We start from the raw sequence: 25,802 nt of genomic DNA, 5'->3' as shown, positions 1-25,802 counted from the left end.
AATGTGAAGTAATTCCCTAGTAGCGTGCCTTGAAACACATTTGATCAAACCAATTCATACACACACAGACAAACACATGATTATCAGGACTGGTTAGTTATCTGCGAACAGGAGTCATCTTGTGGTTTCTCATTCATTAGGTGTCAAAGCACAGAGAAAAACCATTAGAGGTGTACAACGCAAACAGAAAGCCTCATTAACCATATAGCGTATGGCTGGATGAATAAAACATGGGGAAATAATTGATTGCAGGCTTCATTTTGCATATAGGTCTCTATTTTTTGTCTAGCATGTGTTTGTTGAAAATAAATTGAAATAAGTAAAAAGTACAACATCCGAGTGAGATTAAGAATGTATCAATAAATAAAAATGCTAGATTATTGCCATATGAATAAAAAAATTCAATGATGGATGGTAATACTATGGTACTTTGACGTATAGGTCTACTGTCTATGTTTACCATATTCTTTCACAATGGTATTTATTGGTGCTTCAAGAATACTGTAGTCATGATACATGTTTAGAATGTGTGGGAATATTTCCTCTACTGACAGCTACAGATCTACACAGTTTAAAAAGCCGTTATATGGCTCCATCATGTGGCTGATAACGGTATCACACACACGCAAAAAAAAAAAAAAAACTATTAGCAGTGCGTTGTTTTATGTCTATAAAAATAAGCTTGTTGCTCTATCATTATAGGGTCACATGAGGACATCCCAAAGAGAGAGACTATCTCTTAGTTTCAGATGCTGTTATGTGGACTATATGAATAGTTTGTCTTTTAACCCCGCCCTTTTCCCTGTTGAGCCAATCAAAACTCCCAATCCAGCGTTCTGTTGACTTTGACAACGAAGCCCCGCCCTCAAACCAACGTCTGCTCTTCTTAGTTTTAATGCTGAAAATTAATTAATCCGGCGTCTTTGTTGTAGCTTTTTGGGATTTTTTTCCTGAAATTAAAGACAATGTTTTCCACTCCAGAGTACAAAAACCTTTCAGCCTTCGGTTTGTACTTGAATATTTAGGTATGAAGTGAAATAAAACTAGTCGCGTGGAGTGAGTTACAGAGATTTTGGCTCGCGCGAGCTGAAGCAAAACAAAAGTAAAAGGGACATGAAAGCTTGAGTGAACGTGCATTTGTCAAGAAGAAGGTGAGAAGTCCATGTTTGCCTCGTCGCTTGGTGATGGAGGGACGGGTTGGTGGTGTTAGTTTGGGTGCTGTTCTCAAGGCAACAGTCTGAAGTTCATGTTTTCACATGAAGAGCGCTGTTTTTAAATACTCAAGGTAAGGAATCTTAAAATACTACAGTCAGTGGAACTTTGCTTGTTAATTAAAGTCCATAATAACAGATTGCATGTCTCAAAGAACAGTGTTAGAGATGGCTGAATAGCGTGCATGTTTGCAACTTTTTAAAGGGCTTTTGCTCTTGATCAACAGGTTAAACCTCCTCCTGCTCGTTATTCAAGTTGTAAAAATGTATTCCACTCTTAACTAGACAGAAACATATATATATCAACAAAAAGAAGCTGTATATGTTTATTAGCCTAATTTTGTCACTTGCTATACAGACAGAATGATGAAATATAAATCCCATATAAATTGCCTTGGGATTTGCTTTATTAACTTTTTGTCGTAACTAACATGAAATGCAAAATAAAGCAGGGTAATTAAAGGGTTAGTTCACCCAAAAATGAAAATAATGTAATTTATTACTTACCCTCATGCCGTTCCACACCCGTAAGACCTTCGTTTCTTCGGAACGCAAATTAAGATATTTTTGTTGAAATCCGATGGCTCAGTGAGGCCTGCATAGCCAGCAATGACTTTTCCTCTCTCAAGGTCCATCAATGTACTTAAAACATATTTAAATCAGTTCATGTGAGTACAGTGGTTCCGTATTAATATTATAAAGTGACGAGAATATTTTTGGTGCGCTAAAAAAACAAAATAACGACTTATATAGTGATGGCCGGTTTCTGCTTCATGAAGCTTCGGAGCGTTATGAATCAGCGTGTCGAATCATGATTCGGATCGTGTGTCAAACTGTCAAACTGCTGAAATCACGTGACTTTGGCGCTCCGAACCGCTGATTCATAACGCTCCGAATCTTCATGAAGCAGTGTTTTGAAAATGACCATCACTATATGTCGTTATTTTGGTTTTTTGGCGCACCAAAAATATTCTCGTCGCTTTATAATATTAATATTGAACCACCGTACTCACATAAACTGATTTAAATATGTTTTTAGTACATTAATGGATCTTGAGAGAGGAAGTGTCATTGCTGGCTATGCAGGCCTCACTGATCCATCGGATTTCAACAAAAATATCTTAATTTGCGTTCCGAAGATTAACGAAGGTCTTATGGGTGTGGAACGGCATGAGGGTGAGTAATAAATGACATTGTTTTCATTTTTGGGTGAACTAACCCTTTAAGTAAATACAAGTTATGAAACCGTAAATGCAAGTTTACGTGACATGAAGTAGTGACAGTAGTTGTATTGTGTGACAATAAACCTTATATAAAACTATTATAAACAACATTTATGATTATTGTGTAATTGTTATGTGATATATGCTGTGATTATTGTTTAATTATTAGCATTTAATGTAGCCTAATATTATATTTAGATTTTATTTATATTTATTATATAATATTCATATATTATTAAGCCTATATTCAAAAAGCTAAAATTTGAGCTAGAATCTGCTTACAGATCTTATGTGTCAGAAATGGAAAATGATACTTTCTAGGCTGTGGTCAGGTCTTTTTGTGCTAATAATGTCTTTTTCAAATGATGGTCAAACCCAAAAGAGATGCTCAAGGTTTGAAAGTGGCACATTCATTTCATTGCACTGACATTGGAGTTGATCATGTGGCCTGTCTGATCACAACACAGTTATTCTTCCTCAGACACTGTAGATCTTCTCGGCCCATAAGGAGCTTTAGGGCTCACTGTTCGTCTTGTTAATCCTGTTCAGCGCTGTGTGTGTGGCCACTGTTATGTAGCCTATTAAGTGCAGTAACAGTGAATGATCTATATATATAGGATACGTGTTGCTTTTGGCTGAGCTCACCACAGGCTCGCTGAATGGATGGCAGAGATCTAGACAAGCGGTTAATTAACGTATGCTGCAGAACGCAGTGCACTCAGGAGATTAGCAGACTCCCTCGGCGAGTACATTTGTGTGCACGCTGGCGGAGGATGCTGACAGATTGCTACAGTCTCTGTGGAATAGTTGCTTGCAACAAACAAAAGTTTCACCCACACAAACAGGTCTGATACACACAGGACATGACGACATGAGTTATCCATTCTTGTAGTTTATGAAAAAACTGCAAGAATGTGTGTCTTTTCAGGGTCACTTTGCCATTATTTCTCAGATTATGACTAGTCTGTATCTTAAACCTAATGCCATTCTTTTGATTTTAAAAATGACAAGTATGCTCCGCTATTCTCCAAATGTGGCAGTCACAATTTAAAGGCTTGCAAACCAAATTTAGTCTAGAAAGAAAATGGAACAGTGCTTTTCTTATAAGATCAGAAGGAAAGTTCTTCCCCAGCTGTTCATCTTAGCCATGAAGCAATGTTCTGAATGCTGATTGGCTGTTCTTAGAATGATGCTTTGATGCCTTTGGCCGGGAGCGCATGGCAGAGATTGTTGTTGTGTGGTCACCATGGCAACCAAGGGCCCTGTGAAGGTTGTGGGTTGTTTTCTAGATTAAGGAACACCACACACCATTCACCTCCCAGACTGTTGTATGCTTATTGTTTTACCAAAGTAAAAAAAAAGCATCAATAAAACGAAAGTGAAGCTCTCATTTTGATTATGCAATTATTAAATGTTATCTTTTTTTCACATTTTACTTCTTCAGCACTGATTTGGTGCTCAAGAAACATTTCTTATTATCAGTGTTGAAAATGGTTGTGCTGCATGCTTAATATTTTTGTGGAAATCATGATAATTTTTCAGGATTTCACGAATAGAAAGTTCAATAGAACAGCATTTATTTGAAATAGAAATCTTTCGTAACATTATAAACGGTGTTGGGGTAAAGCATTACAAGTAATGTGTGTTACGTGAATTACTTTTTTCAAGTAACTAGTAAAGTAATGCATTACTTTTAAATTTACAATAAAATGTTACTTTTTCAAATAAGTAACGCGAGAATGGCAGTGGCGCGACGCTGGTAGGTCATGTGATAAGGGCAACGTGGTGAATGTAGTATGTCGAGATTTCATTCATACTATATAAAACATACTTTTTAGTGGTCGAGAAGTAATTACTTATTCAAAATAAGTACCTACTCAAAAGAGTATGCAATTTCGGATGCAGCCCAGGTGTTGAACTTGCTTCTCAAGAATGAAAACACAAAAATCTTTTTTTTTTTTTTTCCCAGCCTTGATGTCAAAATGTATGTACTGTACACAAATTAAATAAGCAGATAGGGTTATAAAGGTATTTACCTGCAACTTCAGATTGAATAGTATTTTTGCATTTTAGTGGACAAGTATTTGATTATCAAAAAAATAGACACTTCACCTTTAAGACAAAATATATATCTGCTGTTTTTACATTTACACTTGGTTGCTCTCTTTCAGGGCTTATGAAGCAGGTGAAGAGCTACATTATTTATTCAGATGTTTTGTGGTTCCACTTGAGAGCAGTCTTTACAGACTTTGTGTATCCTTTCATCATTAACACTGAGCTACAGTACATGAATGACAGCATTAATTAGACTATTGTACGGAATTACACAGATGCTTAAGGGTATGTTCACTAAGAACGGTTCTCTTTAGTCACCTCTTTTTCCAACTTGAATGGGTTTCAGTTATTTATCTTTGATAATTAAATTAGTTTGTGCTTTTGTTCTTAAAGGGATAGTTAAATCTAAAAATTCTAAGTATGTCATCATTTACTCACTCTCAGGTTTTTCTAAAGGGTTAGGGTTAGAAGAGATTTTCTGGCCCATTGACCATATTATTTTTTTTTTTCATACTATAGAAGTCAACTGTTTGGTTACCAACATTCTTCAAAATATCATCTTTTGTAGAACAAAGAAACTCTTACAGGTAAATACTCATAGACGACCAAGAGACTTTACACCTGGTGTTTTAATCTGTCTCTTTTGTCCACTTTCGACCACTTCTGTCCTGATTTCTTCAAGGGGAGGGTCTATGGGCGGGTAAATGTATGGGCTTTTTCAGATCTTTCAATCTAATGATTGCTCATGCAAGTTACATATGAACGCTCACGGTAGACGATGGTAAAACACGTGGAGAGTAGCAGCTTTTGTTTTGTTTGTTTTTTTATGTTTTTGCTCTGATAACCACAAGACCGGCCGAACGCGATAAGTGCCTGTTAGAAATCAGGAATGGTGAGAGAACATTGTGCTTGGTACATTTTTTTTTTTTTTTTTTTTTGTCTTCAAACCAAACTTGGGTCTTCAGCCGACAAAGTTTAAATCCCATCTGGCTAGCGTGCTTCCCATAATGTTTACACATTAGGTCAGTATGTGGAGAGAAGGCGGTCTTGGGTGAAAGTGGTCGAAAGTGGACAAGCTCAAAACGTTTTAGACCTCGTTTACGGCTGTATTTAGCGTCGTCCACTTGTAATCCAATCGACCAAAATGCATCTTACTACCAGTTGTAAACTGGGCCTAAATGATGACAATTTTCATTTTTGGGTGAACTATCCTTTTAACACTGTTTTATATCTCAGAAGAGCATGAAAAGTAAAGCATCAATCATTCAATGAAAATGGGGGAAAAAAACTTGCTATTTTTTTGTTTTTCAGATTGTGTTAAAACATCTTGATGACCTATAAGTAGACATTATGCAGCCTGTTCATAAAAACATTCGTAATTGGTCAACCATGAGAGAAGACCTCAGTGTCGGTGTGGAGGACGTGCGGGTGGTACAGGAGCTCAAAGTGGAATAAAAGAGCTATAAAGAGCCAGGTAATGAAGCGGAGCAGAGGTGGTACCACTGCAGGGGTTCTGGTGTGGACACCAGCCCCAGCGTACTTCTCTCCCTCAAGCCCGGAGGGGTCGGACTTCAGCTGGGATGAAGAACTTGATGAGGACTTCCAAAGCCAGATGGATGAGAACGGCATCATTGGTCTGGCAGAGAGTCAAGGGCAGCAGGAGGTGAGGACATCAGAGATGGTTGACTGATATCTGCCCATTTATTGGTCATTTAGAGCAGGCTCACCAGGATTCTTCATCAGAAGAGTCTCATTACACTTAAAACGCTTGTCAGAGGACAAATGCATTTAATTAGAAAGATTTCTCATCCATTTATATGCCCTATCTCTTAAAATAATGGTGCTTAACTGTTTAATATGCATATCATGATTCTCTAAATCAGGGAAGAGAGGAGGAGATTGCAGAGGACCTGTTGTGGGACGTGAAGACCCCCGAGCCTGAGCACGGGCCTCCACCTGTGCTAGAGGAGATAAGCTATCACCTGAGTGAGCTGCTGGACTCTGAGCCGCTCTCTCATGCCACTGGAGACAACTGCTGCTCTGCATCTCTGCGTAAGGGCTCAGTTCGTTTAAACATCCGCAGCTGAGTTTAATAGCATAAAACTATAGTAATTGTGTAGTGAAATGATTTTACTTTTGTCAAAAGGGATAAATAGTTTATATTCTAAAGGATAAACTTTTTTATTCATCAAATAATTTTTTTTTAGAGGAAGAACACAGAGTAGATGATGACCAGAGTGTTTTGTTGGAAGATTGGACTGATGATGAGGATGGTACAGGGAGCCCAACAATCCACAAGCACAAATTAAACTCTTTCCCAAAGAGAGACACAGCGTTAGACATGACTGATGAGGAGACAGAAGAGAAGGACACATGTGAAGATGCTCAGAGATTCATGGATCAAACATTTCCTGTCGCAGAAGAGATGGCATCTATGTTTGGAAGGGTGAAGAGCTTTGATTTCAATCACGAAATGACTGAGATCCCCCAAAACATTCCAATTTCAGGAATCCCAGAGCTTTCTGAGCAAAGTGATTGTGAGGAACTCAAGGAAACCAATGGGCAATTTCTCACAGACTCGCATTGTTCCTTTAGAAACACTTCTGATCCCTTCAGTTTTCCCCATTTGTCCTCAGAAGAACTGATGAATAACTGTGGTATTGAAGCTGAGACATTTCCAGAGCTAGACGTTAGGGCAGAGTCATCTCTTAGCACTTACCAGAGTCCTGCCCCTAAAACATACCACATGGATAGATCAAAGGGGGAGGAGATTAAACACAAGATCACACCTCAAGCTTCACCAAGAAGCCCTGTGATTAGACTGGGAAAAATGCACCAAGATAGTACGAGAGGAGAAAAATTAGAAAGAAGGTTACACAGTCCCAACCACAACCTGCAGCCTCCGACACCCTCTCCCAGAAAAACAAACCCTGCTTCCTGTGACGATCAGGTTTCCATTCCTGCACGGTGCATTTCTAAAGCAAGCGTCTCCCCCTTAGAGCACTCGCCACCTCCTACATCTCACCGATCTTCAGCAATGAAGAGCCACAGGACCTCCAAAACCTCTCACACTGATCCAGATGACATCAGGTGAGATGAAAATGGACGAACACAAATTCATGATAAAATGTTGACCCAATAATTTGACCCATGATCTGTTCCTTGATCAGTATGTAATATAAGTTTCTCTGCAAATAATATTAAAAATAATGAAAATAATAAAAATATATGTACATTTATTAAATGTATATTTATTTATTTATTTAAAAAACACTTTGAAAATGTAATTTGTTGTATTGTTCTAAAGTATAAATTTTTGTGGAATTTAAAACATTTTTGCAAAAGGTACTATAATGTGACAAGTCCATACTGTACATTTAATTCAAATTTAACATTATTTCTGTATCGATTATTGCTGTGTATATATTCTTAGGAAAGGACAGCTGAGTCACCCTTTACCTGATTTCTCCAAAGTGGAGCCAAGGGTTCATTTCCCGAAAAATAGTGGATACAGACCTCCTAAAAGTCGTAGACCACCTCATGATAGCACTTCACACTCAGATCTTCCTGTCGTGTTCAAATCCCCTGCTGAGATTGTGAGAGAGGTCCTGTTGAGCAGCTCTGATGGGTCTCCAGTAAGTCCCTCCACCAATGGGACCCACAAGCGCCTGAACAGTAAAGTACCAGAGGAGTTCCGCTGCCCCCAGCAGGCCAGCACACTGGTGCAGCAGCTACAGGTAATTAAAGAGGAGTGAACACACTGTTCAGAATGAAATTCTAGTATACTGCACACTGTATAGTAACGTTCAAAAGTTTGGGGTTAGTAAGATTTTTTTTAAAAGGGGTCATGACATGAGAAATCAAATTTGCCTTGATCTTTTGGCATATAAAAGGTCTTTGTACCACTAAAACATAGTGTAAGTTTAATAACTTAAAGGGATAGTTCACCCAAAAATGAAAATTATCCCATGATTTACTTACCCTTAAGCAATCCTAGGTGTATATGACAATCTTCTTTCAGACGAGCAAAATTGGAGTTATATTAAAAAATATCCTGGCTCTTCCAAGCAGTAGTGGTAGTGAATGGGGCTCCTGATTTTGAAGTTTAAAAAAGTGCATCTATCCATCATAAAAGATATCCACACGGCTCCGGGGGTTAATAAAGGCTCTATAAAATCTATAAAAACTAAAATAACTAGCTTCCGGCAGACAGCCTACGCAAATCAAGTAACAGTGGAAGAGTAAATCGGACCAGACACATGGCGCAATGACGAACAAGGAAGCACAGAGGACAGAGCCAAACAAAACACTGGTCACAAATTCGAAGTCTAAAACACAAGAATTTTTAAAGAGAAATGTCAGAGGTTTTCGATATAAGAGAAGAGGAGCTTGAGTTTGTTGCACAGGCCTATTTGTTTGAACCACGAGAGGCGTCTAAGCTTATGATACTCCTACATCCTACGTCATACATCACGTCATACATACAGGGGTTACTCTTGTGGCGCAAGTCAACTCGTGCAGTATGAGTACGATTGTCTGTTGGAAGCTATTTATTTTAGTTTATGAAGTTTTAAATATGGATATTTTTCTTAAAAAAAAAAAAACATCGCTTTGCTTCAGAAGGCCTTTATTAACCCCCTGGAGCTGTGTGGATATCTTTTATGATGGATGGATGCACTTTTTTGTACTTCAAAATCAGGAGCACCATTCACTACCATTATAAAGCTGGGAAGAGTCAGTATAATTTTTAATATAACTCCTATTGTGTTCGTCTGAAAGAAGAAAGTCATATACACCTAGGATGGCTTGAGGGTGAGTAAATCATGGGATAATTTTCATTTTTGGGTGAATTATCCCTTTAAAATGTACTCCTCATTATAAAGAGAGCATTTATTTAATCAAGCTCCAAAAACAGCTCATTTTGATATTGCAGGATTTGTGGCGTCATACAGGCAAATATGTTTGCATATGACTGCCTCCAGAGCAAGACATCAATGAATAGTTATACATCATCGCACCATAAGCCCTGCCCACTGGCATTCAGTTGCTTAACGGCTGACATTTGCTTACACTGGATGCGAGCGTCAAAAGCAAATATACAGATGCGTGTTCGGTTTCTGACGTACTTCACACACTTGAGTCTGTCAACAGCAGGACAAATGGAAGAGTGAAAGAATATTCACTTTGACACATCCAGTTTAAACAGCTTGTTTGCATCTCTGTACAGACTTCAGAAGCATCACAGAGTTGGAAACAAGTGGAAGTTTTAATTTTTTTTTTTTTTTTAGACTAAATCTTACCGAACCTAAACTTTTGAACGGTAGTGTATGCTGTGTATGTATATGAAACCGAATGCCACAACATGCAAACATTTTAAACCATAACATACTACATTAAATAGGGAAGTATATGAAACATGAAGCCCCTTATTTTTTCCTCTCACTTATTCTTGCAGGAGGACTATAACAGGCTGCTTACCAAGTATGCAGAAGCTGAAAATACTATCGATCGACTTCGCCTTGAAGCAAAGGTTGGCTTCACAGACTGTATTTATGGTTTTGTGCTTTTTTCTTCTTCATTTGAAGGTTGATGTGAATTCAGTGCAGTGCTCTCCCTCATATCAGCAGGCCTGTCTCCTTTCTCCGTCTGCTCTGATGTTGACGAGAGCTATTTTTAGACTCCTCAGGCTGAGTCAACACAATATAAATTCAGAATCTCTTTTGTGACAGCCCTCCGTTTAGCAGCATGGCCGTACAGAAGCACAGGCTCATTTTCAAACTGAGGGCTCTTTTTAATTGTGATGTTTTTCCTCAAATAAAAAAGCCTGCCGAGAGGGTTTACCTTGGAGGACACAAACCCTTTCAGAGAAATATGAGCAAACAAACAAACTGAGCCAATAAGCAGTGTACATACAAAAGCATTATTAATTGTTAAATTATCTGCATACTTAATATTATATGGGTGAATGTATGCAAATGAAAATATTTATTTCCTTTAAAAGGAATTCAATGCAACACATTATCTACAAAAAAATGACTATTGAAATAATTTTACAGCCTAAATGGCATTATCATTATTATCGTTCTCATTTGTTTTGATAAAATGAGCTCTATTTTATGTGTCTGATAAAATCATACATTGCCTCAGTGTTGAAAACAGTTAATAAACATTGAACAGTGTCACCTAAACAAGTTGACAAAGTGACCTGAAACAAATCTGGGCCTGAGCCAGGATTAAAACAGGCTGTGATGTCACGTTTACCTTTGCTGTTACATAAGAGGTCAGCGTTACACGTTGCAACCTCATCTAAACTCATTTCAGCAGTACTTAACCTTTCACTGTTTTTACAGAGCAATGTTGGCAACTATTTAGGTCAATAATTTTAGGCCATTTCTCTGTTCGGTTTTGCATCTCCAGCTGCATTTTCTCTAATGCTCATTAAGTTCTTCCCCCACATGCCCTGGCCATCTGCTTCAGCTTTAACAGAAACAACAGCTTGAGAAAGACCGGTTTGATTCACTATAATTCTTAGTGACTTAGTTGTGGTTTCTTAGAGTGTAGAAATAGGTATGGGAGATCAATGATAAAACTGTAGAAGTTGCATGATTAGGAAATGGCCTTTCCATTCAGACAAAAAAAATGAAGAGTTTGTTAGAAAACAGGGTGCGTCCTCTGTAAATTCTCTGTATACCTGGCTCCTTTAGTTTCCATTGCTAACACTGTCACATTTTCCTACTGGTGATTGTTCTGCCATTGTCAAACGAAAAAGAAGAGAATTAATAAATTATAAACAATTAATAAATAATGCTGCTTTCGCCCACCCCTATGTAAAAAAGCATAGGCTTAAAGCATAGGCTGGTAAAACTGTTAATTGACATCTGATGGTCTACTTCTGGTATTGATCCAGTAATAATAAAAATTGGGGTCGAAAATCGGGGTAATAGGTTATTGAGGTAATAACATTGAAGGGTCATGTTGAGGTTATGTTTAGTGTGATTTAGTGTCTCAGGGGTTTATCATGTGGGGACAGTCGTTCGGCCTCCATTAGATTTAAGGCAGCATGCAAACCCATTTCTTCACAATAACACCTAGGTCACGAGTGTGTGTGTCTGTGTCTGTGTGTAAGGTGCATTAATATCAGCCTTTTCACATTGTGTTTTCACTGTATTTCTCTATCCAGTGTCTTATCAGTAAGTGCAGCAGTGGAAAACACTCATTAAATGGCCTGTTTTATGAGCCCTTTATTGTACAGTACATGAGTCTCCTCCATTCTCATTTGTGGTTCAGCCACTAGTCTGCAGTAAATCTGAGGGGTCTGTCACGTGGGCAGGCAAGTCAGGGCCGTATTTCTCTGATGGTCTTAGCGTCTACACAATGGGTGGCGAAAGTCCTTGTTGTGTTCTTCCCACTTTATGCTGGGAAACTGAGATCACCAATTATTGTACCACAGATCCAGACCAGAGATTGCGAACACCTCAACCAGAAATTAATTTAATATAAACACAAATTTTTTTTCTCCACATGTAACTTTTTACCTCCTAAAGGTACAGTATACCATGTAAATATGGATTTAGAGAGATTTTATAGTACAGCATAGAGGGGACATAATTGTGTTTACATAGGACTCTTTACCAGGCGTTATGTATAGAAATGGGCTCATAGTCTTGGATTATTGTCAAAGTAGATTTTCACTCATACAGTTGCTGATTTCTCCTTCGTTTTTGTTCAAAGTAGCCCTTGTCTACTCATGGTTGTTGTCTATGTGCTGTTTGTTTTCAGGTGGGTCTCCGTTCTGAACCCGCAAAGCCCAGTACAGCTATCTTGTCAGGTGTTATTCAGGAAGGGTCAAAGGTCATAACCCTCAGTTTTCCTCAAGCACAGAGGGCAGAGTTCAGCGCAGGATCTGCTAGCCTCACCCAGCAGAAGAATGGCTCCGGTACACCACACTGACAACACCACTTTGAAACTGTGTACTTGTATAGACCTTATGTAGCCCCGCCCCTTTTCAGCGGTTTGTATTTCGATAACATGATGGAAATACAAAACAAAACACTTGTTTCTCTGGCGCATAAGGTCTATAGTGTATACAAAAATCACACTATCAACAATCAAACAGAAGTACATATTTTCTACATATTATGCACTGAAATGAATATTTTTAGAAAACTGAAACTAAAGTTATCATTTAACCAAAAACCAAAAATAACGTTTATTTAATAATAAATTAATTCATCAGATGTATTTGAAAATTTTAACCGTAAAAACATTTTTAGTCTTCAACAAATTAAGGGAGTTTTTATATCAATTTTTTTAATGATAGTTATGTTTCTTATAAAACATTGTTGAAATATAAACATTTAAACGGTGACTGTAATAACAAAAATACATTAAATAAGGAAAATTATAATGATTTGTAAAATTATAATGAATATAAGTGCATATATTTAGCAAAATGCTCCTCTCTAGAGTTATTTTTTTCTAGCTGACTAATGAGCTATGGACATAAGGACTCTTTTAAATTTGTTTTGCAGTCAAACTGAATAAGTTTGTTCAATCATTACAAAATGTATTTTTTTTTTTTGACATTGCAGAAAACTCCAGAAAAACAGTAACTCGCCCTTCCTCTGTGAGCTCCCTCAGTTTGAGGAGGTCTGGACCTCTCACAGCAGACCATCTAACAGAGACTCTGACCAAACAGACTCAGAGATTTCAGCTACAGGTAACTAACTTTAAGAAAAACCTATTTGGATCTTTTAACCTCACCATCATTATGTCAAACTCAAGAAAAAAATAATTCAGATTAGCTGGCATTTTGTTATTTTAACAGCAGTGCACTGAATCCTAGATCAACCTTTTTTTCTTTTTTTTTTGCTTGTTTAGGTTGATGCTTTTGAGGCACTTCTAAAGAATGGGAAGCTCAAGGCCTGTGAACAGATAACGGTATGATTATGCTTTAAAAAAAAAAAAACAGAAAACAAAAAAAAACAAAACAAGGGTTTTGAAGTCAGATTAACTCAGTCTGAGTCCTCTACAGGGTCTCTCCACACTGGCACAGGGGCAAGAGTCTCTTGAGAGGGCTTACCTAGATGCACGAGCCCAGTATCAGATGCTGCAGCAGCGACAAGGCGGGCATGTCACCTTTGACACAGACAGGTAGCATGTGCTTCATTTTTACTTCCTGCTGTGCCACTGGTTTATAGTACGTACAGAATATTCATCCTGTGTGTTTGTGTGTGACACAGGGACCTAGAAGGTCAGATCTTCAGGTCAGGGATGCGATTGGATGAGATAAAGGAGTGGCTGGAGCAAGCAGAACGGAATCAACCCATTTCTGAGCCTACTTTAACCCCGCTTCCTCCTTCAGATGTGCTCTCTGTGTCCATGCTGGAGACTGAACCTTTACCTGAGGTGCCTCAAACTTAACCTCGAAACCTCACTAACTTCTGATGCCATTAGCTCACAGATATAGAGGACAGAAAATGACAGATTTTCTCCTCCATTCTTTCTCAGAGCCCACTGTCAGCTGTCCATCCTGAGGCTTGTGTTGGTGTGGAGGTCAGTTCAGTTAGCGGAGAGAGTGATGCAGACAGAGAGGAAGAGGAGATCCTCCCATTTGTTCTTCATCCACTCTATGACAAACACCAGCATGTGGAGAAAGACTTCAGTAACCTCTTGGACTGGTGAGTGACCTTTGACCCTCATATATAAGAAAAAACAGCTTTACATGCCAGACTCTATCGCTCATTGTTTTCTTACTCAGTTATCAGAGTTTTAAAGAGCTCCCTGGGATGCTGGACCAAGCTGTGACTTTAAAGAGCTGTGACTTGCTGGATTTTGGAGACTCTGTTCCTTCTGGGAAAAAAAGCACAACGGTCAGACAACGACACAGGACTATTAATGAGAGCGAGATGACAAAATCTGCTCAGCGGTGAGTCCTGACCCTATTTCGCATAATATTACAGTACATCATATTCACAGATGCACTGCAAAAAATGATTTCCAAAGAATGTTATATAATATTTCATTATCCAGTCATTACTGTGATTGGGCCATGCTAACCAATTTGAGAAAACTATCGTACTTAACTATCGTATCTGACCAATTAGAGAACATCTTGGCTGCTAAGCCCCACCCATTTTAGAAACCCTCACATTCTATCAGCTTATTCTAATTCAGTGATATAAATGAAGGTAATTGACACAGATGTAATGAGAATACTTCTGTGTTTGTGATCTAAACATCAGCTGTATGTTGTTATCAGGTTTTGAAAGATAATTGAGGGTAACAGCAGTTCAATCCGCACTGCACCATTATCAACACCTGGCTGTTTGCTGTCTCATTCATCTCTCCATTCTCTCTTTCTTTAGGCAGCCAGCAGCAGATTGTGTCCCACCCTCCAGCCCATCTGTTAGGTCACAGGTGTGTGACTCTATGGAAACTCACCCAGAGGCTCTTTGCCGCTCCTCAGTGTTGCCAGGGCAACAGGGCAGGGAGAGGAAAATGGCAGGAAGCAGGAAAACTCAAAGCAGTAGCCTAACCAGCCTGGCAGAGAGTGCAGAGCCCAGAACTATGGGCTTGAAAGCAAAGGCCAAGACTGTCAAAGCGTCCCCTCTGGTCAGTGACTGATGAACAACGCTGTATATCATATTTGAAGGATGTGCATAAATAATAGAGTTTTAATATGAGTTCTACATATATTTCTGACACTGCAGGATGGGGTCATGTCTCCAGAAACAGACAGTGGCTTTATGGGCTCTGAGAGCAGTCAGCTTACTCCCGCAGTACACAGTCCTCTCCAGCAGAGGGCAGTGGTGAGGTATGAAGCGCCTTCACTCTGTAGAGCACTTCGAATTTGATCCTGTGACCCTTAATTAGATAAGTAAACAGTGAACTATTAAGCAGTCATGGTGCTTAGTAAGGCCAGCATCACTATAACTCATCCTGTACTAATTGTGCTATGACATGAGGAGAGGTGTTTTTACTTTTTAAGTGACTTTAAGTAACTTATTTTCCACCCGAATTGATCATAAAATGGGAGAAAAAGTCCCATTAAACTAGCAAAAACACTCAAATTTTATTTAAATTCTAGTTAAATGTTTTTGCTATCTTAGGGAATTTTTACGCCTTTATATTTTTCTGATATCTTCTCCAGTTCCACGCCGTCTGGCCTGCACATGAAGAACACAGAAAGACCAGAGTCTGCTCCTCCTTCTGGGCAGCCTTTTGTCGTCTCCACCTCTGCCTCCCAACCCTCTCCGAATACCCCAGGAGAACACCTCAGCACATCTGGAGGATGCACGGGTCCTGTTAGGAGGAGAGGAGGGGAGGAAAGGTGTTCTTCTTCCAGCCTTTCTCCATCAATCTCCCTTCATTGGCCTAATAGAACCATCCCGCCCTGGCCGAGCAGCTTGACCAGCCAGTCAGATCGTGGGAGTGATCATGGTGGGTGTCACCTTTTGAATACATTTCATATAAAAAGCATGTAAAAGTTTTTTTTCTCACTTCCAGAAGTCCATTTGTATTTATAGGGTTAGGTTTCTCTCTAATATGAAATCATAATAAATGGTAACTCTAAATGAATTAGATGAGCTAAAACTTTTACAGCATTAATGAAGACAGGTTAAATGGATAGGTGTATATGAACCCCCTGGAGCCTTGTGGATTATTTTTATGATGGATGGATGCATTTTTGGGGGCTTCAAAATCTTTAGAATTTTTAAATATTTCTCTGATTGTGTTCGTCTGAAAGAAGATAGTCATATACACAAGATAGCTTGAGGGTGAGTAAATCATGGAATAATTTTCATTTTTGGGTGAACTATCCCTTTAAGGTCAATGTTAATTTCTATATACTAATGCATTTGTAACATGTTAAGTTTTATAAATTATCAGTAGTTAATTTATTTTTAATGTAAATTAACAATAGTATATAATTTAACATTAACCTGGTATAATAAATGTTGTTATATATATATATATAATGATTTTTAAAGCATTACCATGAAAAAATGATAATTTCTTGAATAATGCTGATAGTTGAACACGTCATTGAAATACTCTTTCTGCCATTCAATCTCTTTGATTCTGGTCTTGAATTTTTGTTCATCCTGCTTTTATCCATCTTTTCTCAGTCCATTTCTTATCAGGGGAGGAAAAAGCACAGGATGGCCAATACCCACAACCAGCCAGTCTGCAGCTCAGCTCTCACAGAAGCCCCTCCCTCTATGTGCCTTATCACCGCAGCGACCACCTCGAAGCCCAAAGTTCCGTTCAGCTAACAAATCACCAGTGAGTTTCCTAAAGGCTGACATGGCCACTGCAGCACAAACGAGCAGAGATGTATGGCTGCTCTTTTGAGCCAGGATGTTCTGGGAAAAACTCCAGTGGTATTAAGTGGTCTCTATAAAATCATTTTTCACTTCACTGCAGCCAGAGTTCAATCTGGATAATTAGATTTCATTTTCATTCTTTCCTTCCTTTGATTCAGCAGGAGTTTGTCTCTCAAATAGACTAGCTGAAGATTGTGCTGGTATGTATTCTCCATGCTCCACATCAAGAAACCAGCATTAGTCACCATTAGCTATTAATAAAACAGTAACACTGTATGTGTTTTTGATGGTTGAAATATTCCTACCCACATCCACACACCCACTTCTGACAGGACCTGTAATGCTCTTTTGAGTTCTTACTGGAATGGTTATTTCTAAACCCTGTGTTGATCTGAACTGAACTAGAGCTTATAATGACCACTTGACCCACATGACTTTTGAAGAGGACACTTGGCTTACTAACTTCAAATTGTTTGTGAAGGGAAATATTTGACATGCTCTGTGGTCTTTTACACTCTCAATGTACACTACTGATCAAAAGTTTGGGGTCGGTACAATTTTTTTTAATGAAGCTTGAATTAAGTCTCTTCTGCTTACCAAGGCTGCATTTATTTGATCAAAAATAGTGTAAAAAGTATTATTGTGAAATATTATCACAATTTGAAATAACTCTTTTATACTGATGTATATTTTAAAATGTAATTTATTCCTGTCATGGCAAAGCTGAATTTTCAGCAGCCATACTCCAGTCTTCAGTGTCACATGATCCTTCAGAAATCATTCTAATATGTTGATTTGCTGCTCAAGAAACATTTCTTATTATAATAAATTTTGAAAACAGTTGTGCTGTTTTACAGTTTTGTGGAAACCATGATACTTTTTTTTTTTTTTTTTTCTAAGATTCTTTGATGGACAGAAGGTCCAAAGCAGCATTTATTTGAAATAGAAATAATTTGTAACATTTACAAACGTCTTGTACTGTTATATTTTATCAATTTATTGTGTCCTTGTTGAATAAAAATAACAACAACAAAAAAAAACATTTGAATAGTACTGTACTATGGTTGTCAAAAGTACCAACTTCGGTACCAAGTCATTTCTGAAATTTTAAAAATGTGACGATACCAGCGTTTCCCCTTGCATTTTGAGCGGATTTTAAACACATCTGATTGGCCGTTGTGTTTACACGCTCAACACATATGTCTGTGATTGGCTACAATGATAAACACTTCAAAAACATGTAAATAGACATCTTTGATGCTCTTCACCAAGCGCTTAAACAGATACGGGAAAACATGGGAAAGTTTGAAAGCAGGCGTCTATCAGCGGATATATCAGGGATCCGCTGATAGACGCCTGTTTTGAAACACTTTCAAACAACGCTTTCAAACGCCTGCTTTCAAAACATGTTTTTGAAGCATTGATCATTGTAGCCAGTCACAGACATATCTGTTGAGCGTGTAAACAACGGCCAATTAGAGGAGTTTAAGAATCCACTCAACAGCACTCAAAATGCTAGGGGGAAACACTGGTATCATAACATTTTTAAAATTTCAGTACCGAAGACGGTACTTTTGACAACCTTGTAGTGTACCAATCAAGACTTCCCAAAAAATGCACTGTTTTCATTTGTCACAACATCTTGTGTATAAACCTGTCACATGATGAATGATAAAAAACCCACATCGAAATTGGAACTCCGGATGGAGATGTTGATTTTAACAATCTGATTTTAATTGAGTTTCATCTGTTTTGTTCCCTCTTCAAACTACAAAAAATGCCTTTTATGCATTCTATATGTTTCAGAGAGGCTCTTGAATCTCTACAGCAAGAAGTGAACCGACTGAAGGAGAGACTAGAGGGAAATCTGAGACTCTCCAAACCTGCTAGTCCTGTTAGAGCGCCCCCTTCTGCCACAGAAGACACCAGAGACCACGCACACCCACAGACCATAACACCACAGTGGCTTCATTTAAGGTAATTAGACCATCAAATATTATATATGTTGCCTGAAACTTGTAGTTAATAGTCAGATGTGTTATAACTTCAAAGGGTTTGACATGTTCCTTGTCTTATTAGGTCTTCAGAGAGGACGAGAAGGCAGACAGAGAGAAGGAGGAATGGAGAAAAAGAGAGAGGAAACTCACCAAGACCCACCCTGAGGCAAAGATCAGCATCATTACCTCGACATCGGCCTGACACTGATCTGAGTATGTTCAGCTACATGCAAATCTTTCAAAGTCAATGTAGAATAAATGTGGCACATGGCTTTGTTGTAAGATATGGATACCAAGAGATTTTCTTAATGGTCCTGAATGACAAAACACTTGGATGCCAAGTTTGAATCATTCATGCTCTCATAGATTTATATTACTTTTTCACCATGCTCCTTATTAACCCTGCTGCAGCAACTGATTCTGAGCATGTCCAGTCTGAGCCAAGACCATCAACAATAAGACATGTCCTGATGTCCCCTATGACATCAAGAGGAAGAAGACAAACCAGAGGATTTGAACGCCACAAAGAGGACAGTACCTGTAAGAAAAGATCTTTGTTATAACTTAACACAGATGACCAGGTTTTGATATGGTGATCAAGAACAATTGTGATCATTTTAATTGAACATCAGCAGGCAGATCCGATAATAGCGATGAAATGGAAATGAGCCGAGGAACAGAACCGACCTGTCCACACTGCACATCAGATCGCACTAGTACCTCGACACGTAAGCATTCTCCCTCCATCATTATAATGGGATCTGAAACTTACTGAGATTACCATTTCATGAACTATCCGCCTGTCCTCTACACTATTAATTAAAGGTCCAATGAGGAGCAGGAGCTCTCCACGTCTCACGCAACCTTCCTGTAGCCACTGCCCATTGTGTGGTTCATTAAGAGCCTCTCAACCAGGTTTGGCACTTCATTATGTATAAACTAATTTTATACAATTCGTCCTGAAGATGTGAAATACTTTTGTCAAAATATTCCCCTAATATCACCAAGAATCATGTTGACTCTCATGTGTGGTTATTTAGCCAATCAGGAGCCAGTCTCCAGCCCCAGAGGGACTCCAATCAGATCCATACAGAGGGACAGACGAGGCATGAACGTGACATTAGCTCCTCCCCCCACATTGCAGGGAGGTGTTCCAGTTATCCCATGTGTGCCCATCTATCCTTCAACTCTGTGAGTAGTATATAAATATTATATAAATTTATATAAATAATGTGAAATTTAGTTCTGTTAGTCTGATTTAGCCCAAAGAAATGACCTTGCGTTACCTTGTAAGTAACAACTAACCCCTTTGCTATAACTGTCTACAACAGACTGATCATTCCGTGTCATTTTCCTGCAGTTACTTCTCCAGCCCTGTGACGACACAGGCCTACTCACAACCCTCTAATGTCTCAGCAAGCCCCGCCAGAGATAAGAAGTCAGGGGTCAGAGGTCATCGCAGACGCTCTCTCTCTGTGGACCATCAGCAGCTCCCTCTGAACAGCTCTCTGACCCGTGCCCTCACAGCAGCTAGAAACATGAGAGAGGTCTCGCATCGCATGGCTCATTCTCTGGCCTCAGGGCTGCACAGCAGTAGCTTCCTCACCACATCCTGCACCTACTGACACCAGCAGTTGTTCATTTAGCAGACGCGTTTATCCAAAGTGACATACATAATGTACAAAGTACATTTCTCAGCTGTGTCACATAAAGAAAGTGATGTGTGTTTGTTTTTATTAGTTTACATAAAACAACTCTTTCTCGTAGCAGTGTGACTGATGACATGCAGACATGCATGGTGGAAAATGTGAAATGTCTCAGGTGACTTTTAGAGATTGATAGCTGCATTATGGCAGCTAAATTAATACGTTTGTATATACAGTGACCTCAAAAATGTTTGGAAACTTAATCCACACTTAAAGATATATGCATATCATTGCATTAGAAAGCAAAAAATACAAGAAATATTGTTTTTTATTGTTAACTAAAAAAATGGAAAAAAACAATAAATGTACTGTTAAATGAGTGAAGATGAAGATATGTGGATACATTGTGGTTTCCAAACATTAGTAGAACTTGATGACATCCATTATTTTACAGATACCAGTTGGATTTATATTTTGTTATATAATTAAAAAACGTAAGTGTGGTTTAAATGTCCAAAGGCTTTTGGGTCCACTGTAGTAGACCTTTATTCTGGCAAGTCCAGATAATGTCATTGTTAAGCTTTTTAATTCCATAGTGTGGTAGATTTCTATTTCTTTTAACATACAAGAAAGGTTACTGTCACAGTATGAATGTGAACCAGTTTTGTTTTTTAAAAATCTGTCAGTGACAGGTTTTTAAATCTTTATCCTTTCTAATGGGGGGAAAATAAGTACAGTGCTGCTCTAAAAGTTGGTGGGTGATTGCGTTTTTATTTATATTACAGTACTTTTGTGCTGTATTTGTTTACCTGGAATTTCCAAATTTCAAACTGGATAACTGTTTTTAATTTACTAGTTCAGTGTATATAATCCAGCATTCCTTGAGTCTCACAAGAGTTTGTAGCAGCATTGAGGTCAATGTGAAAAGACCAACAAATAATGGATAGTTATGTGCATAATTTTTTCTGTTTTATTAGGTTGTGAGATATTGATTGTTACTATATTTTATATAGTTTTCTTGGGTGAATGTCTTTTTAGTGCTGCTTGTTTTGGGCATCACCCAGTCAAGCAAATTTATTGACTCTCTGGTAGTGCTTTTTTTAAAAAAATCTGTTTTATATTTATAGAGTTGTACTTTTATACTTTATTTACTACTATAAATGATTCTACATTTGACTTGTGTCGTGCTACTGTTTTTCATTACAGCTATTTGATCATGTGTTTCTCAAGGTAACAAACTGGATTTTTCATGCCTCCATTTCTCTTGATATGCTGCAGGTGTTTGTATGGAGAGAAATCTGAGTTGAAAGCCAGCTAGTGTATCATGCATTCAGAATCCAGTGATCAAGGTTGGTGGATAACCAAATAGTCCCTGCCACAACATTTTGTTCAATGTAATGGGGTTCCCACAGTCATGGAAAACCTGGAAATAACAGGTAGCCATTACCAGACCTGTAATTAATAAAATTAATTTTTATTAATAATAACATGTGTATATATACTTTTTATATACAGGGGTTGGTCAATGAAACTGAAACACCTGGTTTTAGACCACCACAATTTATTAGTATTGGTGTATAGGGTCTCCTTTTGTGGCCAATATAGCATCAGTTCGTTTCGGGAATTACAGATACAAGGGATTTTGAGCCAATCTTCTTCCAGAACAGTGGCCCAGGTCACACCATGTTTTGGGAACCCTGTTATAAATCATAGTCTAGGGGTGCACAGAGGAAGTCACATACGGAGCACATCACAAAAAATATACTGATTCCATATTTGTAATGGAAGCCAATTTATTAGACAGCCTTACTACATCGGTACACATGAAGTATACTTTAGTTTGTGCTTCAACACTCGCAAACATAGAATCCCAGTAAGATCAACAGGTTTAAGACAGACTAGGTTATTTATTGATATTCTCTGAAAAATAAATGTAATAGAAATAAATCCAGTCGACACCCAAAATAAGGAAATAATTTAAACAAAAACAACAAAAAGAGAACCATAGAAGCGTCACAGAAAACGCGTAGTGCAATATACAACCTTTCTGCCAGAACAGAGTAGAGTTAACGGAAACTAAAACGTTAAAAGGGGGGGTTGCGTTTTGTTGCAAAGCCATTCGCCAGTGGAAGATATAACATTGCATCAGAAAGAAACTACCAGACGGTCAAACAAAAGATAGATATTACCTATTTTTTTCCCAGTTTATCACTACAGCTACAGCTAATACGTCACGAACACAGTGGGCTTCACATTGGCAAAGGAAAGTTTTACTACTTCACAGTCAGAAATTTTCACCAGTTAACAGTGAGACGAAAAAACAGTAACATATGGCATATACAACAACACATTACTCAGTGCATGTCCCGGTTAAACATTGTTTACTAACCAATGATAAGACTTAATCGGACGAGATACAATACTGAAATACAACTGGCCCTTTTTTGAATTCCTTAAACATTTGCAAGCAACGGCCTTCTTCACACTAAATCATGAGGTCTCTGTAGAAGGAGACGTGAAAAGGATATGGAGAGTAAATACTCCGGAATCGCGACTGAAGGAGGGGTGACGTTCGCCATCTATGTACAGTGTCTCTTTCACTTTTACAGCTTGAGGCTTTGATCTGTTACTCCTTTGGCCTCCCTCTTCATCACTGGAGTCCCAAAAGATGCTCAATGTTCATTTTTACACATCTTAACATGTTTTAACTTTTATTTTTCAATGTTTTCAAACATGTCAAAAGGGCCACATAGTAGCATCCATGGCATGCACATCTAAAATGAGACAACAATTAAACCCAAGCATCTAAACTGGGCGGCAGTTTAGCCTTCAGCGCAGGAAGTGATATGCATCATTTTACCTCACTGGTCTATTTGCATATAAACCAGTCCCTCCCCAACCACTTTTAAGCCATTTAAAAAGAAAAAAAAAAAAAAAAAAGAACACAGAGTTAAATAAGGAACGAATACAAAAAGTGATCTACCATTACACATTCTAGCAGGTTCCATAACATACAATATTACATTTGGTACTTTCAGGTTTTAAATGGCAATTAATAATGAAAACTCAGTTTGACAGTTTAATCATTTGCATCCATTGTAAAACAGAAGAATACTTGCAATGATTCTTTTATTTCAACATTATATATATATTTATATATATATATATATAAATTTATAGAATATCTTTTTATCTTGTCACCAATCTATTTTTTTTTTTTTTTTTTTTTTCTCTCAAGCAAGATGCATACACAATTTATATAGGAGCGGGTGAGATTTACAGGGCGACAGATGAAGGAGGGAGAGGGTAACTGGGCGATGGGGTTGGGGGGGAGGAAGTTGTGATTTTAGCTCGTCTGCTCCTCGTCGGGTTTGTTCATAGCCTTGAGAGCGTCCAGAAGCTGGGTGGGGGCGACGATATGGGTTGAACCTGCATAGATGAGCACCGAGGAGAGAAACAAAGAGGAAAAATTTAAACATTTGTACACATACTTTAGATTAACTGTAAAAATGTGGTTTTCAGCTATCTATCCATCGATCTATAGACGCACACATAATATACGCTACCGTTTGGTGTCAAAGATTTTTTTTAAAAAAAGAAATGAATATTCTTATTCAGCAAGGATGCATAAAATTGATCAAAAGGGACAATAAAACTTTACATTGTTACCAAAAAAAAATGTATTTCAAATAAATGCAACTGGAACTTTCTATTCATCAAATAATCCTGAAAAAATGCATCATGGTTTCCCCAAAAAATAGCAGCACAACCATTTTCAATATTGATGATAATAAGAAAACTTTCTTGAGCAGCAAATCAGCATATAAGAATGATTTCTGAAGGATCATGTGACACTGAAGACTGGAGTAATGGATGCTGAAAAATCAGCTTTGCTGTCAATGGAATAAATTACATTTTAAAATAGGTAACACTTTATTTTGATGGTCCACTTAGAGATTCTACTAACTAGTAGCTCTGCAAGTACGCAAACTTGTTCTACTAACCCGAACCCTGTCTACAACAGACTACTAATACTTAGTTAAGTTGACATGTAGGTGCAGTGTTACTTATAGTCAACAGAATGTCTAAAGTGACCATAAAAATACCTTAAAATATATTAAAATGGAATACTTTTTTTTTTTTTATTGTAATAGTATTTCACAATATTACTGTTTTTACTCTGGTTTTTGACCAATAAATGCAGCCTTGGTGAGCAAAAGAGACTTCTTTCAAAAACATTTAAAAAATCTTAGAGACCCATATGAACAGTAGTGTGTATGTGTGTGTGTGTATATATATTGCTTTGAATCTAAAAATATTATACAAAAAAGGGTAAGAACGAAATTTGATCAGATATTTAGCTGAAGACGCATTTCTACCACATTACAGATACTCTAAGTTCAAACTATCCAAAACATTTGTGCACAGGGGTACCCTAAACCCACTGAAATAATTTTTTGATTTTTTGGTGCCCTGTGGAACAAATGTTTATTCTACTACTCCCTGTTAAACTACAATATTTTTTAGCAAAGCTGCATGTTCACACTGCAATGCAATAAAAAGATCAATTGATAATGAGAGTAACATCACTTTTACATTCAGCAAGGGTTACTTAGATTGAAAGAGCAGAACTGAATGTGTAGGTGGCACGCTACAGCTTTGAACATACAACTAACTTATATTATCCAATGCAAACATGCAGATTTGGCTAATTGCTAATCAGATACACAATGTGATTTGTAGCTCTTCAACTAGATGAACGGGTCTAAACTAAAGATCCATGAAAACAAACCATATTATTGTTCGGTAATGGCTGGAACAGTCAAGAAGTGTTTCATGTTGCAGTATGGTTAGGACTGGCATACTGCATATGGTGTGATCATTTACGAACACGAAAAACCAACAGAAAAGGGGGAATTAAAAGGGATATAGCTTTAGCAGGCTGACACTTAGAATGATGGTATCCTTGATAGGGTTGATTAATGATCATTCTTGTACAATGGTTTAGTCAGTAAAGGTATATAGAAAGGACACTTGTAATTACAGGACCTCATTTGTGTGCATTTGTTGGCTTATAAACGTTATATTTACTCTCTGTTGCGTTAAAGGAATATGCCAATTAGTCAAAACAATTTGACTAATTTTCAAATTTGAAGAGGAAATAAGGAACCCAGAACATTCCTTAAAGAGCAAAGACGACTAATGTGTAAGTTTTATACAAGTTACAGTGGGTCATTATAACACAATGTAACCACAAGCCTGCACAGGAAATAAAACCCAAATGTTGGGATGTTTTTTAAATTTGAATAAAATGAAAACTAAAAGACTTTCAAATCACATG

The 25,802-nt window shown here is 37.8% G+C and overlaps 2 protein-coding genes across 3 annotated transcripts in view; one reads left to right on the top strand and one right to left on the bottom strand.

Annotated features, from left to right (window-relative positions):
• Positions 1-310: 310 nt before the first annotated feature.
• Positions 311-21,637, top strand: akna (AT-hook transcription factor). Of its 2 annotated transcripts, none has more exons than XM_051878703.1 (24): positions 311-1,285; positions 5,801-6,152; positions 6,373-6,541; positions 6,697-7,579; positions 7,923-8,226; positions 9,945-10,019; positions 12,269-12,425; positions 13,081-13,208; positions 13,370-13,429; positions 13,524-13,642; positions 13,732-13,897; positions 14,000-14,169; positions 14,250-14,417; positions 14,857-15,103; positions 15,202-15,305; positions 15,642-15,931; positions 16,621-16,777; positions 18,625-18,795; positions 18,898-19,028; positions 19,227-19,355; positions 19,451-19,543; positions 19,641-19,730; positions 19,856-20,006; positions 20,176-21,637. In XM_051878703.1, the coding sequence occupies exons 2-24, from the start codon at positions 5,967-5,969 to the stop codon at positions 20,438-20,440; spliced, it is 4,413 nt and encodes a 1,470-aa protein (XP_051734663.1). In that variant the 5' UTR covers positions 311-1,285; positions 5,801-5,966; the 3' UTR covers positions 20,441-21,637. The 2 variants fall into 2 exon arrangements, with proteins under 2 accessions (XP_051734663.1, XP_051734662.1); XM_051878702.1 differs by having other exon boundaries at positions 315-1,285; positions 19,448-19,543.
• Positions 21,638-22,223: 586 nt separating this feature from the next.
• Positions 22,224-25,802, bottom strand: part of stxbp1a (syntaxin binding protein 1a) — a 38,875-nt gene continuing 35,296 nt past the window's right edge. The window contains 1 exon segment of the mRNA XM_051878755.1: positions 22,224-23,890. Coding sequence (XP_051734715.1) covers positions 23,808-23,890 — 83 coding nt within the window. The 3' untranslated portion in view covers positions 22,224-23,807.

The sequence above is a fragment of the Ctenopharyngodon idella genome, chromosome 21 (assembly GCF_019924925.1).
Source record: "Ctenopharyngodon idella isolate HZGC_01 chromosome 21, HZGC01, whole genome shotgun sequence".
In the NCBI taxonomy this organism is placed as follows: domain Eukaryota; kingdom Metazoa; phylum Chordata; class Actinopteri; order Cypriniformes; family Xenocyprididae; genus Ctenopharyngodon; species Ctenopharyngodon idella.
Note: the sequence above shows the minus strand (reverse complement) of the source record. Positions and strands in the feature narration are given on the sequence as shown.